Below are 15,834 nucleotides of genomic sequence, written 5' to 3'. Positions count from 1 at the left end.
AAGCAAGTGTCATGGCGGCTGCTAGGTTGCCTCCGCATGTTTTAGAGACGTTGTTTTCTTATTTGGACATATCCGATCTTAGAAATTGCTCTCTTGTATGTAAAAACTGGTATAAATTTTTAAACGACGAAAATAACGATGTATGGAGGTTACACTGTGTGAGAAAATTAGCTGAAGAGGCCTTGAAATCGGATTTGTTGAGTAATGTTCCGACTTACAAAGCCAAATTACGTGCGTTTTACCACTCCTGGAATCCAAACGACTGCTCAAGAAACATATATGTGAAGCCAAATGGATTTACAATTCATCGCAACCCAGTTGCACAAAGTACAGATGCCGCAAGGGGCAAGATCGGCTTCAGGACAGGTCGACACTGTTGGGAGGTTTGGTGGGAAGGCCCGCTCGGAACAGTAGCGGTGATCGGTCTTGCCACCAAAAACTCTTCAATGCAGGTTCAAGGATATGTGTCTCTAGTAGGAAATGATGATCAAAGTTGGGGGTGGAATCTTGTAGATAATCATTTAATTCATAATGGAGACAGCCAAGGCAATTATCCTCTATTGAACAATGCACCGAAATATCAGGTATGGGTTAGACGTATTTCAAGTTTCATTCATAAATGACCAATATTTAGTATTTACCAATGTTTCTGTTACTTTATATATCTATTGCAGCATTGATCTTGCACAGATATATTGGGAGAGGCCAATATTGGTTAGTCGTGTGCTTGTGTTTGGTAGAGATAAGGATTGTACTACTGTGTTATTGACCCCATTCAACACTTCCTGGACTAGCTGAATCCTTGAAGGAGTACAGTAATGTCTGGGCAAGGAGAATTTCATTCATAACAGACCAGTGAAGGTCCGAGGTAGAATAGGCCTTCAGCAACCCATACTTGCCATAAAAGGCGACTATGCTTGTAGTAAGACTAAGAGGCAACCAACGGGATCAGATGGACAGACATGTCATTGGTTCCCAGTTGCACAGATCGATGCTTATATTGTTGATCACTAGATTGTCTGGCCCAGACTCAATAATTTCCAGACCGCCGCCACATAGCTGGAATATTGCTGAGTGCGGCGTGAAACTAAACTTATTCACTCACTCATTCATAACATATATTTTGCTTTGTACTATAATGTGTACATGTCACATGCAAAGAATGTAGGCCACTTAACATGCTTAAGTTAAAAGATAATTTCCAGCATGAACTGAAATGATATCTTAGAAATGTTTTGGTGATTCAAATGTGTAAATAGATTAGGCATACCAGTAGGACAATATATCTCACTTCAGTTTTATAAAATGTTACTATATTACTGGATTCACTTTATAATGCCCAAAAATGAATTTGAAGAATTGTTCACATCTTAAACATGTCAGTTTATAAACCAATGTAGTTAAGTTTTTACAATCACTCAATGCTGAACTGAATAAGATTTAAGCAGTGTCATATGTGTTTTCAAAGAGAAGTACTTGAACCGTTGAAGGTGAACATGATGTTTTGGCAGTTCCATGGTTGGTAATGGTTACAATACACTCGCATGTTTGGTGAATCGAACCATAGCCCTTCATGAATTCAATTTGTTATTGATTGTCACAAGAACCAAGTGTGAATGAATATTTGCATTTTTTTAATGGAGCATGTTTTACTTGAGCCCCTATGTCCTTTTCCAAAGTGAGATATACAAGAATGGAATATTGTGCATCAAACACTTAACTGCAATATTGTATTCATGAACAATAATTCGTATTTTACCCAGTATTTGTGATACATATCATATTCACTACGTAGTGTATTCCTTGCAGCCCTTGTAACTACTGATGCTAATGTTACCATGGTTACCATGTACCTTACTTATGAACAAAAGGCAAAATCTGACACTGATGTGGTTTACGCATGCTGTCATATGCTGACTGTGTGCAGATTGATGCTTATGCTGTTGATCCCTGGTTGATTATTTACTGCCCACCAACTTGTAGCTGGAATATTGCTGAGTGGACCATTAGACAAGAACAAACTCAGACTCAAGTATTTATTGATTCAAGGCTTATTGACCCTGGAAGCTCTAACAAAAAAGTAACATCTTTGAAAGTGCTTAGTCATTCTTATTCAGCTTTTTCCCAAGACCCACTTTGCATACTACGTGAATGACATTTTATACAAGAGCATGCATGTGCTCACACGCCCACACATGCACATGCACGCACAATTCATAACGCTAGTGTCAGCCACTGTGGAGTTCTTAGATTCAAGTATTACTAGAGAAAACCTCATCATGCTCAGGGACCCAAGTGACCAGTAAGGAACCAGACTAGAGTATGTATTCAACAACCCATGCTTGCCACAAAAGCAGACTTTGCTTATCATAAGAGACAACTTACAGGATCAAGTGATCAAGGTTGCTGACTTCGTTGATATGATGCGCAGATCGATGCTCATGCTGTTGATCATTGGATTGTCTGGTCCAGACTCAGACTGCTGCCATATAGATGGAATATTGCTGAGTGTGATGTAGAACATCACTCAGTCACTCATCCACCCACCAAAGTGGGCACAGGTGGCCCAGTCATTTAACATGTCTAAGGTCTTATAGTAGTTTGTGTTGAGTATCTGTTGTCATCACCAGAAACTTTTGATCATGGTTTCCAACCCTTGATCTAGGCTTGATTATTTACAGGATATGCATTGCTACCTATCAAGTAATGAAAATATATTATGTTTTGTGATTATCCTCTATGGTTTAAGTTAAATTAATTTGCACTGAAAAAACTGTGAGGCTAAATAAAGAAAGTGAAATGTTTGGGGGCATCGGTGCATCACTTTTATTTATGCTTGTAATAATTTTTTATTGCCATTTTAAAAAATAGTTTTGACTTGGCCACGTCCCTGTCATCCATTTGTCCACTATAAAAATGATTGTCTGTAGGAACGAGTGTGAGTGAATCTACTACTCATTATAATATGCTAAACTTCCCAAGCTGTATTTCTGTGAGAAAAAAATTAAAATGTGATCGCTTTTTTCTGTCAAAAATGTTTTAAAAGTCCTACCGCCCTCATTACTTTTGAATGTACCTGAGAACATTTAAATTTTTTTTCTTTAATTAATTGACAAAGCATCATACTATGATATAAAATTCATGGAAAAGAAAATACAATCCCTCAAAATCAAATCTATATTCAAGATTTCTGTTATCATAACCATGCTATATTATGGCTTAAGTATGTAGGTCAGAGGGGGTAGCCCTGTGGTTAAAGCGTTCACTTGTCACGCCAAGGACCCAGGTTCGATTCTACACATCAGTGTGTGAAGCCCATTTCTGGTGTCCTCCATTTTGATATTGCTTGAATATTGCTGAAAGCAGCTTAAAGCCAAACTTGCTCACTTATAATTATATGTGTAGAAAATAAGGTCTGCATGTACATCATTGTCACTCACTGTCAAGTATTGAACTTAAAGTTCCCTGTATATCACTCTACGTATTTGAATACTGATACCAGAATCACAGGACATTGCAATACAGTTTATTTGCAATACACAGCCCCACTGACAGTAAACCGATTTCACTCATATGTTTTTCCAATGACGTGGTGACGATTCCGGCAGGTCATACTTAACCACCTACAGGGATAAACCTCAGAAATTTGGCGGGTGTCTCAATACCCCACCTGGTTAAATTTGGATAGGCCCAATACTTGACAGGAGGGTCCAAGTGCCACACCAGGTTAAACTTAGGTTGGAACTTTTAGATTTGAGGGTTTGCAGGTTTCAGGGAAATATATTTTCTTCATTTGTTTGTTATTAAACTGTTTAAGAAAAAAATATTCTGAGATGTGATCATTCACTATCATGAATGACAACCAAAACTGAAAGTTACCAAATGAAAAATGTTTAAAAACACTTTAATTAGCTGAACTTATTACGACAATCAATCAGGGATATTATTACATGTGGCTTGAAACTGGTTCTTGTAATAGTTTATTTGCATGATTGCGGTGAACGATTATGATATTTATTGCATTACATACATGGCAATTCATATTTTGATGAGGAAATGCCACAGAAACCCATCCCAGGTTTATCCTTGCACCTATTGTTAAACAGATTCTGATCAAATGACAATTATGATGCTTCCCAATCCTTTGACATTGGGAAGGTGTCCATTGGCATGAATTTTGTCTATTATGTAAATTCACAGGACCAAAATAAAAACCCCAACATACATTCTATATTCATTCTCCAAGAGCGCAACAAAACTATAACTTCTATATAACTTATAGGGCCTTGTGTTACATAATCAAAGATTGCCTTTAGATATGAGTGTGTTCCTCTTAACCGTCGCTATCACAGTTTCACAGGCCCTGCTGGCAATGACTCGTCTAGTCACTGGACTCGAAAACAAGCATCATTTGAGCAATTGTAATTTTTTCATTAATGAACACCACGATAAGCAGTTAAGTGATTTCTTTTGTGGAGGAGACTGTAGCATATTTATCTTTTGACTTTCAGATTTATAAACAAGCATATATGATGTGACAGCATAATAAATATTTTTACACAATGCTCTCACATCGCAAATGTGTGACCTCAGTATATAAATGAAACTTCCTAGTGTTATGTTTGTCTATTTGCACTTTGCAGCAAATCATCCAAGTGAATATAATAATATAAGTGTGGTTATGCATTTTAATAAAATAGGTTTGCTTCTGTGTACATGGGAAAAAAGAGAATTCAAATTTTTAACAACAAAACTTGGAATTTTAAGAAAGTCCACCTGTTTCATAATAAAATTTAGGTAAGCGAATTAGCTCTAGATGTAGCTGTAAGCGTTATTCGGGGCAGTCATTTATTTCTAAAAGAAATCTTGGAAAATTTACCACTAGACCTCAGGACCAGTGAGTGGACAATAATTAGTGGTCCAGTCTGTACTTTACTGGTCCAAAATAACATTTGTAGATTTACCGAAAAAATTCACTGGTCACCAAGACCACTGCAAATTTATCATTTAGTTGTCCTGATGAATTTTCACTAGTCAGGAACCACAAAACCAGCGTAAATTCCGCCCCATGAGTAAATGATGATAATGATAATGATATTAAGATTAAGGTTTTGCCCTTGATTTACAAAAGTTGATCTCCAGGGGCCGATTTATAAATTTTTTGAGTTCTTGTTGGTAATATGAGGGTCCTGAAAGTATTTAAATTGATAGTGTAGCGCAAGTTCAGATAATTTCTGAAGAATGAATGAGTCGGTGGTCATGACTGATTAGTGAAGTAATAGACACAGGTACAGTGTTCATGAATCAGTGTTTCAAAGTAACAGGACATAGGGTCCTGTACATTTCAGATGTCTGTCTGACCAACTAAAATTTCAAAGGATCCACAGAATAACATTTAACACACATTTCAGATTTAATATTTCTTATGATTGGCATTGAAATCATTAATAAACATAAGATTTATAAACAACAAGCCATTGTGATGTCACACTTAACAACTACAGTCAAAGTTCACTTCTATGGGACCATTGGCAAATCTCCTGGACTTGTCAGAGGGTCAGAAACTATTTGTTAACACTACAAATAACTACTGTAGTAGTTATAAACTACTTTGTAGTAATAAAATAAGTAGTAGTATGCTTTGTGGTTTTTTTTAAGTTTCTACAGGCGAAGTATTTTTGGTTTCTGCGTCGATTTACTAATTTATGCATACTGGACGCAAGTTGGTGCATCCTTTAAATCCTTGATGCTAGGTTCTGGGCCTAGATTTTCGAAGCTCTCTTAGCGCTAAGATAGTCGTAAGTTAATGTGAATGAATGGCACTTGCGACTATCTTAGTGCTAATAGAACTTCGAAAATCTGGGCACAGATTAGTACAGGTTCTGTTAACCAGACTGAACTGGTTCATCGTCATGACAACTTCAGCCACCTGATGCTCACATCACGTACCTGATGGATTCATGCAGACATGGTTTATTTCAATTTTTCATTGCATTCTTATCAGCACAGGTCACAGAGTCATGTGCTGTTAGCTGTTGAATAGTGGTGTTCTGAAAATCGAAAATAATGAAAAATCAATCAAAGTAAGGAATAAAAATATCTATTGATGAAGTGAGTTAAACATTAATTTCAGGTTTCATATAAGCCTGTCTTAATAAAACTGCATCAAACAATTGAATGTTAATGAGTGAAAACAATGACTGCGGATTCTGATCCACAAATGTTTGTAACTTTGCAACCTGTCATAACTCTATACTATATCATAGTCTTACAAATGAACATATTATGTGAACATATTATGGATTGGGCCCCAGGTCACTAAATGCTGAGTAACAAAAACAATTTATCTGTAAATTTGTATATTAAATATATTCCTGACTGCTCTTCAGGAACTATCAACTTAGACATGGTTGGCCCACCTTAGACCCTGGAATTGTAAAAACAAGAAATGAAAAAGTTATATATTTCTTGCCCAATCATAGCTGGGTGTCTGAAAGACTGGTGAGAATGAGCCTGTCAAGAGATCAGTAAGTGTATTTCCATAGAGAAAACTGTTCTGAAGGGAGGTACGCATGTAGGAGAATACTCCTGCATCTGTCCAGTAGCTGGATTACAGATATCCCATTCTTTCGGGGAGGTTTATGAAGCAGCCCTGTCATCAGTGGTTGTGGCCTGGCCTTGAAGGGCTTGGGTTCAAAAGTGTTTTCTTCTGAAGATGACTTGTGCAGACATTGTTCAAAATTAAGGATCCTTTATGTCTTCTATTCTATATGAATCTACGGACATGTACGATTAAGTCTGTCAGTGATCTATCAGAAACATTCTTAAGCCCAGACCTGTTTTGTCTCTTGTTTTACAGATTTTTGTTCTCAGAAAACCTAAAGGCATGGGGGGGGGGGGGAAATATTATGAAATCACCAGTCAGGGTAAATTTATTAATACAAGACACTATTATGGATGACAACTTCTTTAATTCTTTTAGCACAACGTTGCAATGCTAATTCTTGCCCCTTTGTCAGGTGGATAATGAGCATAGGTAACATTGCAGAATATATATAGGTATACATGAAGCCAGAGAGGTAAGATGTATATACAATCACATAAATGTAATTAGGTATGTACAGTCACAGAGGGGAGATGAAAGGGGGGGGAATGTTTTAACAGTACATGGTTGTTTACACAGCTGATAGATTGAGAGTCTGTGAGTCCTTGTTGACACACCAGGCAGAGGGTAGGTACATGCCTTGATCTCTGTTGATCTGAGGTTCTAATCTTCTGATGTTGATTGCTTCCCAAAGCTTTCTTCTCCGCCAATCACTGATGTTGGAAGCCAGGATCTCAGTGTTTTTCCAGTTGATGGAGTGGTTTGGATAGTTGATGATGTGTTCAGAGAGGGCCGATTTCAGGTCTAATTTTTTTTTTTTTTTTTTAAAAAGAATTAAAGAAGTTGTCATCCATAGTAGAGTCTTGTATTACCTCACCAACTTCTAAATGCCTTTGAAGAATTTCAGGGTAATGTTACTTTTACATGATGTATGAAGTGTATATGGGGCCAAAAAAAAAAAAAAATTCTTGTAAGCTTACATTTTTGGCTGGTAAAGAGATTAAGATGTTATTTTTGAGTGTATAATTAATTTTTTTTCTTCGACAGGCAAAACCGTAAAACAAGAAGTATTAATTGTTCTGGCCTTACATAAAAAAATGATACGTTCACTCATATTTGTAACTGGTATTAATAAATAGAACAGGAGATATGATTTGCATCCCAACAAAAGGAAGCAAGCCAGCAAATGATGTTACACTGCTCTCTGGTGCAAAAAGTGTGCATCACGGGAAATTTTATTTTGGATAACAAATTTATGGGATAATCTCTGTTGAATCATGTCAGTGTCACAGATGAGCACAATGAGCATTTTTCACAGTTTCCGTAAAAAATCAGAATAATGAACTTGATGATGTTAGTTTGTTACTGAAACAACACAAAATGATCAAGCAAACTTGAAAGTGAAGTTGACATGTATATTTCTTTTGGATTCAGGAATTTACAGGACACGAATTCCTGCGTCCTATACGCATAAAAATTGACAACTGACACAACAAAAATTTTTTGCACATCCACAGGGATGCAGAAAAATTCGAAATGCTTTTGTTTTCCTACTAGGTGGGTTGTAGTATCTCTTGCAATTTCATTACTGTAATAAGAATTTTAATGCATTGATCATGATGCACAATACAACAACAGAAGAGATGATAATATTTAAGTGTGTGGAGCCCTCATTTTGTTGTACAGGACCCCTAAAAATTATAAAAATCCAAGGCACCCTCAAATCCAGGACTCATGGTAAATCCCTTTGGACAGTTGTCTCTTTTTCAGTTTTACTCAAGTTACGTCTCCAATATGTATTGATAATTGATATTTAGCTCATGACGATTGATGTTTTTGATCAGTATTAGGGATTGGGAAAGGCAGGGGTCATGAGCCATTTTGCACATTAGAACAAAAAAATGGCCCATTAAAATTTTGAAGATTACTATTGATATAAGGGCGGTGGCCCAATGTGAATTCAGAAAATGGCCAGTCATCCAAAAATGGCACATTGTCAAAGTTTTCTCTTACCCAATCCCAGCAATGTGAATAGTCAGTCAAACAGAATAGCATTACTGGAAGCCGATAGACTTTTAATGAAATGTTGTTTTCAGTGCTGATCACAGTCATTTACTCTTCAAATCTTGAATAAGTTAAAAAATCCTCATTGTATGTTTCAGGTTGGCGAGAGGATACGAGTGATTTTAGACTGTGAAGACAATACGTTAGCTTTTGAAAAAAATTATGAATTTTTAGGTGAGTCCTCTATGTCTTGTTAACACGTCTCTAATTTGAGCTCCAGATGCCCATCTCTGTGAATTCAAATCACTGTTTGCAAGGATCGTGTTTCTAAGTTATTATGTGCTAGTATGTTGATCTCAAGAATTTTTTTTTGTCCTTGCTTGTTGATTTCAAGCAAGAACAAGCAGATGTGCCATGGCAACACTGGAACGCTGTTCATAAAGAGTGATGACATTAATCCTCACTTGGTTGCACTCTCACTCACTAAAACAAACAGTCACTCTTTAAAATTAACACTCGCTTACTCCAAAAATGTTGCAGAGATTGGCATTAATCAACAAACAGGTGAAAATCAGAAGTCTGTTGAAGTTGAAACAGTATATTCACTCGCCCAACCATCCAGCCATGCACTCACTCACTCACTCACTCACTCACTCACTCACTCACTCACTCACTCACTCACTCACTCACTCACTCACTCACTCACTCACTCACTCACTCACTCACTCACTCACTCACTCACTCACTCACTCACTCACTCACTCATAGTGATTTATTGCCACTTCCTGCCTGTTTGGATACATGTTTCCCGAATCAATACTACCTGGCAAATATCAGTGCCAAATTGTCCAAATCCATTTTCATCCATTTCTCGCTGTTTTTCACAGTATGCGAAGCAAGTCTTTTTGCCATGATTCTTGATTCCGACAAACATCGTTTGATATATGAAGGGACATAACTCTTCTAGTTCAAAAACTGTGTTTTAACGTATTTCTTAACTGAGGTGGTGTTTTGCATATATCTTTTAAATCTGATATATTTTCACTTTTTCGTAATTTGTATCATTAAAATTTGTCATGATTTTGATAACTGAATTCACCATGTACGTTGGATTTCAATGTCAAAGGCCCTGAAATGTCAAGATCGTCCTTACAACCCATCGTAACATGATAAAATGGATACATATGTGTTGTGAAAGTTTTCTGTACAAACCATGAAGGTCTGGATGAGAATTGATCTTCTGTGACCCATGCTTGTCATCAGAGGGACTACCAGGATCGGTTGGTCAGATTCACTCATTGGTTAACACATGTCATTGCATCCCAAACACACAGATGGATTCTCATGATGTTGATCACAGGATTGTCTGGTCCAGACTTCATTATTTACAAAATGCCAATATGTGGCTGGAATATTGCTGCGTAAAACTATGCTCACTCACTCACTTCAATATACAGCCTCATAAGCATTGGCCATTGATGTGTCAAAATCTTCAGATTCATCTAAAGAGTAATAATAATGTTTACCCACCAACTGATGATTGTGTCTTCGTTTCAGGAGTAGCTTTTCGTGGTTTACCAGACACACATCTTTACCCATCTGTATCAGCTGTGTATGGCAACACGGAAGTCTCAATGGTTTATCTTGGTCCTCCTCTGGATGGCTGACGATGTGCTGGTGCTCCCAGGGGAGCCCTACAGACTCTGCAGATAGTGACTATTATAAACTGGGCTCCACATGCCCTTAAATTCCATTATTATCAACTGATTGTCAGTGGGTGACAGAGTGCTTGTCAAGAAGCAGAAGAGAATGCTATTATGTCAACAAGGCCTTGGGTCCCAAAAACCATTCTATTCATGTGACCAGTGACAAATTGTTTTTCATCCCAGAGCAGTGAATGTTGACATCACCAAGGGATCAGGGTGAAAATTTCACATCTCATTCTCACATGACCAAACCTATTCCATAGTAACATCAGAGGACACCTGCCAACAGGGCAGCAACACTGTCAGTACCGATCGTCATGCCATGTGTGACAAGCTCATATATTCCAGATGTGTCATTATGTCTTGAGTATTGTCTTAGAGGTGTTGTCATGGCAACTGATTCCATCAATTCATTGTGGGAAATGTGTTCTCATCTATCTCTAGGTTAATCATGCTTTTGAGGGGTGGTGGGGTAGCCTAGTGGTTAAAGCAATCGCTCGTCATGCTGAAGACCGGGGTTCGATTCCCATATGACAAAAATGTGTGATGCCCATTTCAGGCGTTCCTCACATGTGTACCATGTCCCCCACAGTGATATTGCAGGAATAATGTTGAAAGCGATGGAAAACAATACTCATTCACTCAGTGTTTTCATAGTAGTTCAAGGTCCATAATTCTGCATTGGAAACGCATGGACAATGTCCTGTCATCTCTAGATTTTGTGTCTCCATATACCAATGGCCAATAAGTTATTTCAAAATAGTCACTAGTTGTGTGAAGTAATACTTTGGTTCAAAATATGTTTCCAAACTCATTATAAATCAACATGTTCTGCAAAATTGTTGTAAGATGATATCCCAAATCTTCTCTTAAATGTCATTTATGAACCATTTTTCAGCATTTGTTTTTATCAAAATAAAGTCAATGAGTATTGGATCCAGCATTCACAGTCATCGATCCTACCTAATTCTTATCCATAGCTTCTACTATCCAAATAAGATTAGCTCAAAATAGCAATAAAGTCATTGTAAATTCATGTGAAAGAGACATTCCTTAGCTTAATGATATTACACATAAAGTACTTGGAATGTCAGGGGTTCAAAATGCTTTTTAAAAGCGATTTGCCACATGGCAAGTGACTTCAAGAAAGTAACTTATCCTGACTAATTTTATCAAAGAGAGACAAATTTTAAAAAAACGATAGCTCTAAATAAATTACTATCATTGCGAAATGTAACTACATTATGAGCAGATATGAAATGAAATCCAAGTTTATTTGCAGTTTGAAACCATAAGAGGAAATTATCTAGTAGTCCACGGACAAGTAAGATACCATTATTTGATTGCCCAAAATGAAAACTGACTTGTCCCGGGCATCAGGCAATGGGATTTTTTAACCCCCTGAATATGGTTGAGTTGGTAAAGCTTCTGCGTGGAGTTACAAGGCTGTAGTTCAATCCTTGGCAATCTTGTACCCAATGATGTAAAAAGTAGGTATTTCGTAACTGTCATCATTTAGTGATTAAAACATTTGCTGGCAAGATCGAAGTCTGAGAACTGTATCTGAGTCAGGGGCCGTTTCACAAAACGCTCGTAGCCTAAGATCTCGTAAGTTTTCTCATAGCCATTGTACCTCCTATACTGTAACACAGGAGCTATGGATGCTACGAGAAAAGTTACGAGATCTTAGGCTTACGAGAGTTTCGTGAAACGGGCCCCTGGTATTTATTTTTTGCATAAGACTACTATTTCAGAAATGTCATCAGCCAGAATGACAAGGAAGCAGAGGGGCACGGACATGTATGCACATTGTGATATAAGTGACCTTGTAAGCAAACCTTTGAAGATTAGGGTGAGAGTATGTTGATCATTGGATTGCTTGGTCTAGATTCAGTTGATTATAGCTGTAATAATGCTGTGTTGGTTACAGCAAACCTAACAACCAATTGGAAGTAATGTTTGACCCTGATCTCCATGACATCAAAGCTGAAGATGGAGATTTGCTTTCTGAAACTGCAGACGGGTCCATGAGAGAATGGAGATATGCTTGATTTATTGAAGGGTCAGGGGGTGGGTATTCAGGTAATTTTGTAGACTGTGGATATTGCGATTTGATACATATCTCACTATTCAATATGGCATTATAACAAAATGAACTGACTCATTTTGTCCCACAGATGTTTTTGATGTTGAGCTTGATCACTGAACATAATATGTATTTATTCTTTGATGCAGTTGATTGTAACAACAGTGGTAGATGACTTAATTATTTTGAACGATACCGGGCTAGATGACCTGAATTTTTGGAACAATGACCTGAGTAGATGATCTACTTTAATAGAACCAATATGTGAGTAAAAGACCAGAATTAATGGGAACAGTACCTGAGTAGGCGACCTGAATTTGTTGGAACAGTAATTGAATAGATGCCCCGAATTTGTTGGATTAGTACCTGAGTAGGTTGTTGGATGAGTAATTGAATAGATGCCCCGAATTTGTTGGAACAGTACCTGAGTAGGTGCCTTGAATTTGTTGAAACAGCACCAGAGTAGGTGACCTGAATTTATTGGAACAGTACCAGAGTAGATGACCTGAATTTGTTGGAACAGTACCAGAGTAGGTGACCTGAATTTGTTGGAACAGTACCAGTGTAACCTGAATTTGTTGGAACAGTACCAGAGTAGGTGACCTGAATTTGTTGGAACAGTACCAGAGTAGGTGACCTGAATTTTAGGGAACACCACCAGAGTAGATGACATGAATTTTAGGGAACAACACCCGAATAGACACCTGAATTAGTAGGAACAATGCATGAGTAAGAGACCTAAATGAACTGGAACAACAGCGGAGTAGATTTCCTGAATTAACTGGAACAACATCTCAGTTAACGACTTAAATTACCTGGACCAATGCCTGTGTAGATGATCATAACAAACTGGAACAACACTTGAATAGATAACCTGAATTATCAGGGACAAAACCTGCACTGACCTGAATTCAGCAAAACCAGCTATTTCCTGCACAGTGGCACTGCATCCCGATCTTCATTGTTAAAAGAAACTTGATAGCTCTAACCACATTCATTCACATGCTCTCCAAAATGTTGATTAATATGTTTGACCTGTTCAAAAAGTGACCTATAGAAGCATAATATTCAGTTTACAAGGACTGAGAGGAAGTATTAGCAGAATCCTGAGGTTAATAGGTGGAAAAATATACCCTTTGGCTGTCTTTTCTGTTTATTGCATCTGTCAGAGTAGCTTCCCTTTGTTCTGTAGCCTGGTTTATGGTCGCCTTGTGATGAGTAGTAAACATTAACCAGCTTATGAGAACTATTTCAATCCATCTATCAAATGACACTGTACACAACTAATCTACAGTCATCAATGTAAAGACTTAGGTTGGATTTCCAGCCATCTCAGGCAATACATTTCAAAGTTGCATTCCTAAGTAGTAGCAAAAAAAATTTTTTGTGAGTTCAAATCCAGGATTTCCCCAGGGTATGATGTTTGGGTTGTCAGCAACATACCCATGGGTGTTTGTTTGTAGTAAATCTGTATACTTCCATCTTTCACTGTGAAGTTATAACTGAAATACAGTTGAAAGCTCACAAAACATCACTTTCACTCAAAGAAGACCAGGGACAGTGGGGTAGCCTAGAGGTTAAAGCGTTTGCTTGTCATGCCGAAGTCCCCACATGGGTACAATGTGTGAAACCCATTTCTGGTGTCCTGCGCCATGATATTGCTAAAAGTGGCGAAAACTCACTCAAAGCAGTCCATTACCAAAACATATAGACCAAAGAATAGCATTGTGTACCCAGTGTCTTTAAACACAAGAGTTTATCAGTCTGTTGGACGTTTGTTAAGATTTTGTGATTTTGTTTTACATCAGTGAAATTACATGCCATATGTATGAAATTGTGACGGAAAGGATCAATACTTGTGAAATAAACCATTGAACAGGCAAAAAGAGAGATAACTTTCACTTAAGACTTGTCTCCCTTTGTGTACATGTCCTGGTTTTAAAAATCAGACTGCAGTTTCAACCCTGTCTGGAATAATCTACAGTTGAAACATAATTAATATCACAAAAGCAATAAAGGATATCTTTTGGGTGGATTAGACTGTCCACAGAAAATGGATTTAATGTCTTCGCAAAGACAATTTTTCAAGCAAGTTTCGCTGAAATGACTCAAGTTGCCTGCTGTCTCATGGTGGTTAAGATAGTACTGACCGATGTTTTCACACAATGATGTTTTTCCTGCTGTGTTTCTATGTTCTGAGCAGACCTGGTGATAAAGGCCTGTTCCTGTGTGATTTCCTTATTTGGAGGAGGTGTTCCAGTTACTGTGTTCTCTCATCTCTGGAATATATAAGGGTTCTGTTCCAGAATAGATTACCAAATTAACATGAATGCATTTTGTCGGCATCTTGAAATACAGATGTGCAAAGTAATTGGAAGAAAGCAATATGTGTTTGACAGTTTGCTTGACAATGGTCTAGAAAATTCATGATTTTGACTCGAAATGATTGTCACGTTGTGTTTTTCAATAACACTACCTAGATTATTGTTGGAAAAATTCTCACACATCCCTGAAATCAGAAAACATTTTGCTGGTGTTGACAGTTGTGTCCGTGAACCTAGATACTGGAGCACCTTCTCTGTTTTACTGTCATCTCATTATTGTAAATGTATCCTTTACATATTCACTGGACTTCTTGTCAGGAATGACCTTGAACAGGAAGTTTGTATTATATTGTCAGCTTGATCATGTTGATCGACCATGTATATTTTATATTTCTAAGTCATAGTGTTTGTGTATGCCAATCTGAATGACATCTGCTTAAATAGTCAAGTGCTAATTAATGTGTCTGTTGTTTTTGTTACGGGAAGTCATCCACTGCAAGGAAATATGGCTCTTTTTCAGGCTGTTCAACACCTACCGAGGTCATGTAGGCAGGATTATTGCTGAGTGTGGTGTAAAACTAAACAAATTCACTCACTGTTCCACACCTCAGTGGTATCATGATATGAACACTTAGATCCCTATCAGTTTATGATCCCCTTCATAGGTATTGCAACCCAAATAACCTGTTCTAATATCCATACAGTGAAACATAACCGAGTACCTAAAAATCATATGTTGCACACGTGTAATAAACCCGAAAACGAATTTCATTTGTCAGTTATCCGATCATGACCCCACTGGAATGTGGAACTGCTTTTTTCATTCATAACTTTTTACTACAAATTTACTACGAATGTTCAGTCTCGCTACTACGAGAACAATCCAGTGAAATGCTATCAAATACAAAACGTTACAAACAAACAAATTTTCGCACACCGTGTCTATTGATATTAGATTTCATGAAAAATACAAACCTCATGAGTAAACATTCATTATGATTTTACATTTGCTAAATTAACACAATCGCAGACAACAAGATGGCTTCTCCCATCCCTGTCAACAGTCTCGTTCAGATAGATGGCCAGCTAAAGGGTTGTGTTATCAGTGTT

General features: G+C 37.4%; 1 protein-coding gene across 1 annotated transcript; it reads left to right on the top strand.

The window, feature by feature from the left end:
* Positions 1-4: 4 nt before the first annotated feature.
* On the top strand, positions 5-15,179 carry LOC137281663 (F-box/SPRY domain-containing protein 1-like). The gene is made up of 3 exons (XM_067813050.1): positions 5-584; positions 8,767-8,842; positions 10,166-15,179. Exons 1-3 carry the CDS (start codon positions 12-14, stop codon positions 10,273-10,275), a joined length of 759 nt encoding a protein of 252 aa, XP_067669151.1. The 5' UTR covers positions 5-11; the 3' UTR covers positions 10,276-15,179.
* The last annotated feature ends 655 nt before the right edge of the window (positions 15,180-15,834 follow it).

This window comes from Haliotis asinina, chromosome 4, assembly GCF_037392515.1.
Source record: "Haliotis asinina isolate JCU_RB_2024 chromosome 4, JCU_Hal_asi_v2, whole genome shotgun sequence".
NCBI lineage: Eukaryota > Metazoa > Mollusca > Gastropoda > Lepetellida > Haliotidae > Haliotis > Haliotis asinina.
Note: the sequence above shows the minus strand (reverse complement) of the source record. Positions and strands in the feature narration are given on the sequence as shown.

Coding starts and splice junctions, on each gene's coding strand:
- LOC137281663 (XM_067813050.1), top strand. CDS start 12: ATGGCGGCTGCTAGGTTGCCTCCGCATGTTTTAGAGACGTTGTTTTCT. Junction 585..8,766: donor ACAATGCACCGAAATATCAG/GTATGGGTTAGA, acceptor TGTATGTTTCAG/GTTGGCGAGAGGATACGAGT. Junction 8,843..10,165: donor AAAAAATTATGAATTTTTAG/GTGAGTCCTCTA, acceptor TCTTCGTTTCAG/GAGTAGCTTTTCGTGGTTTA.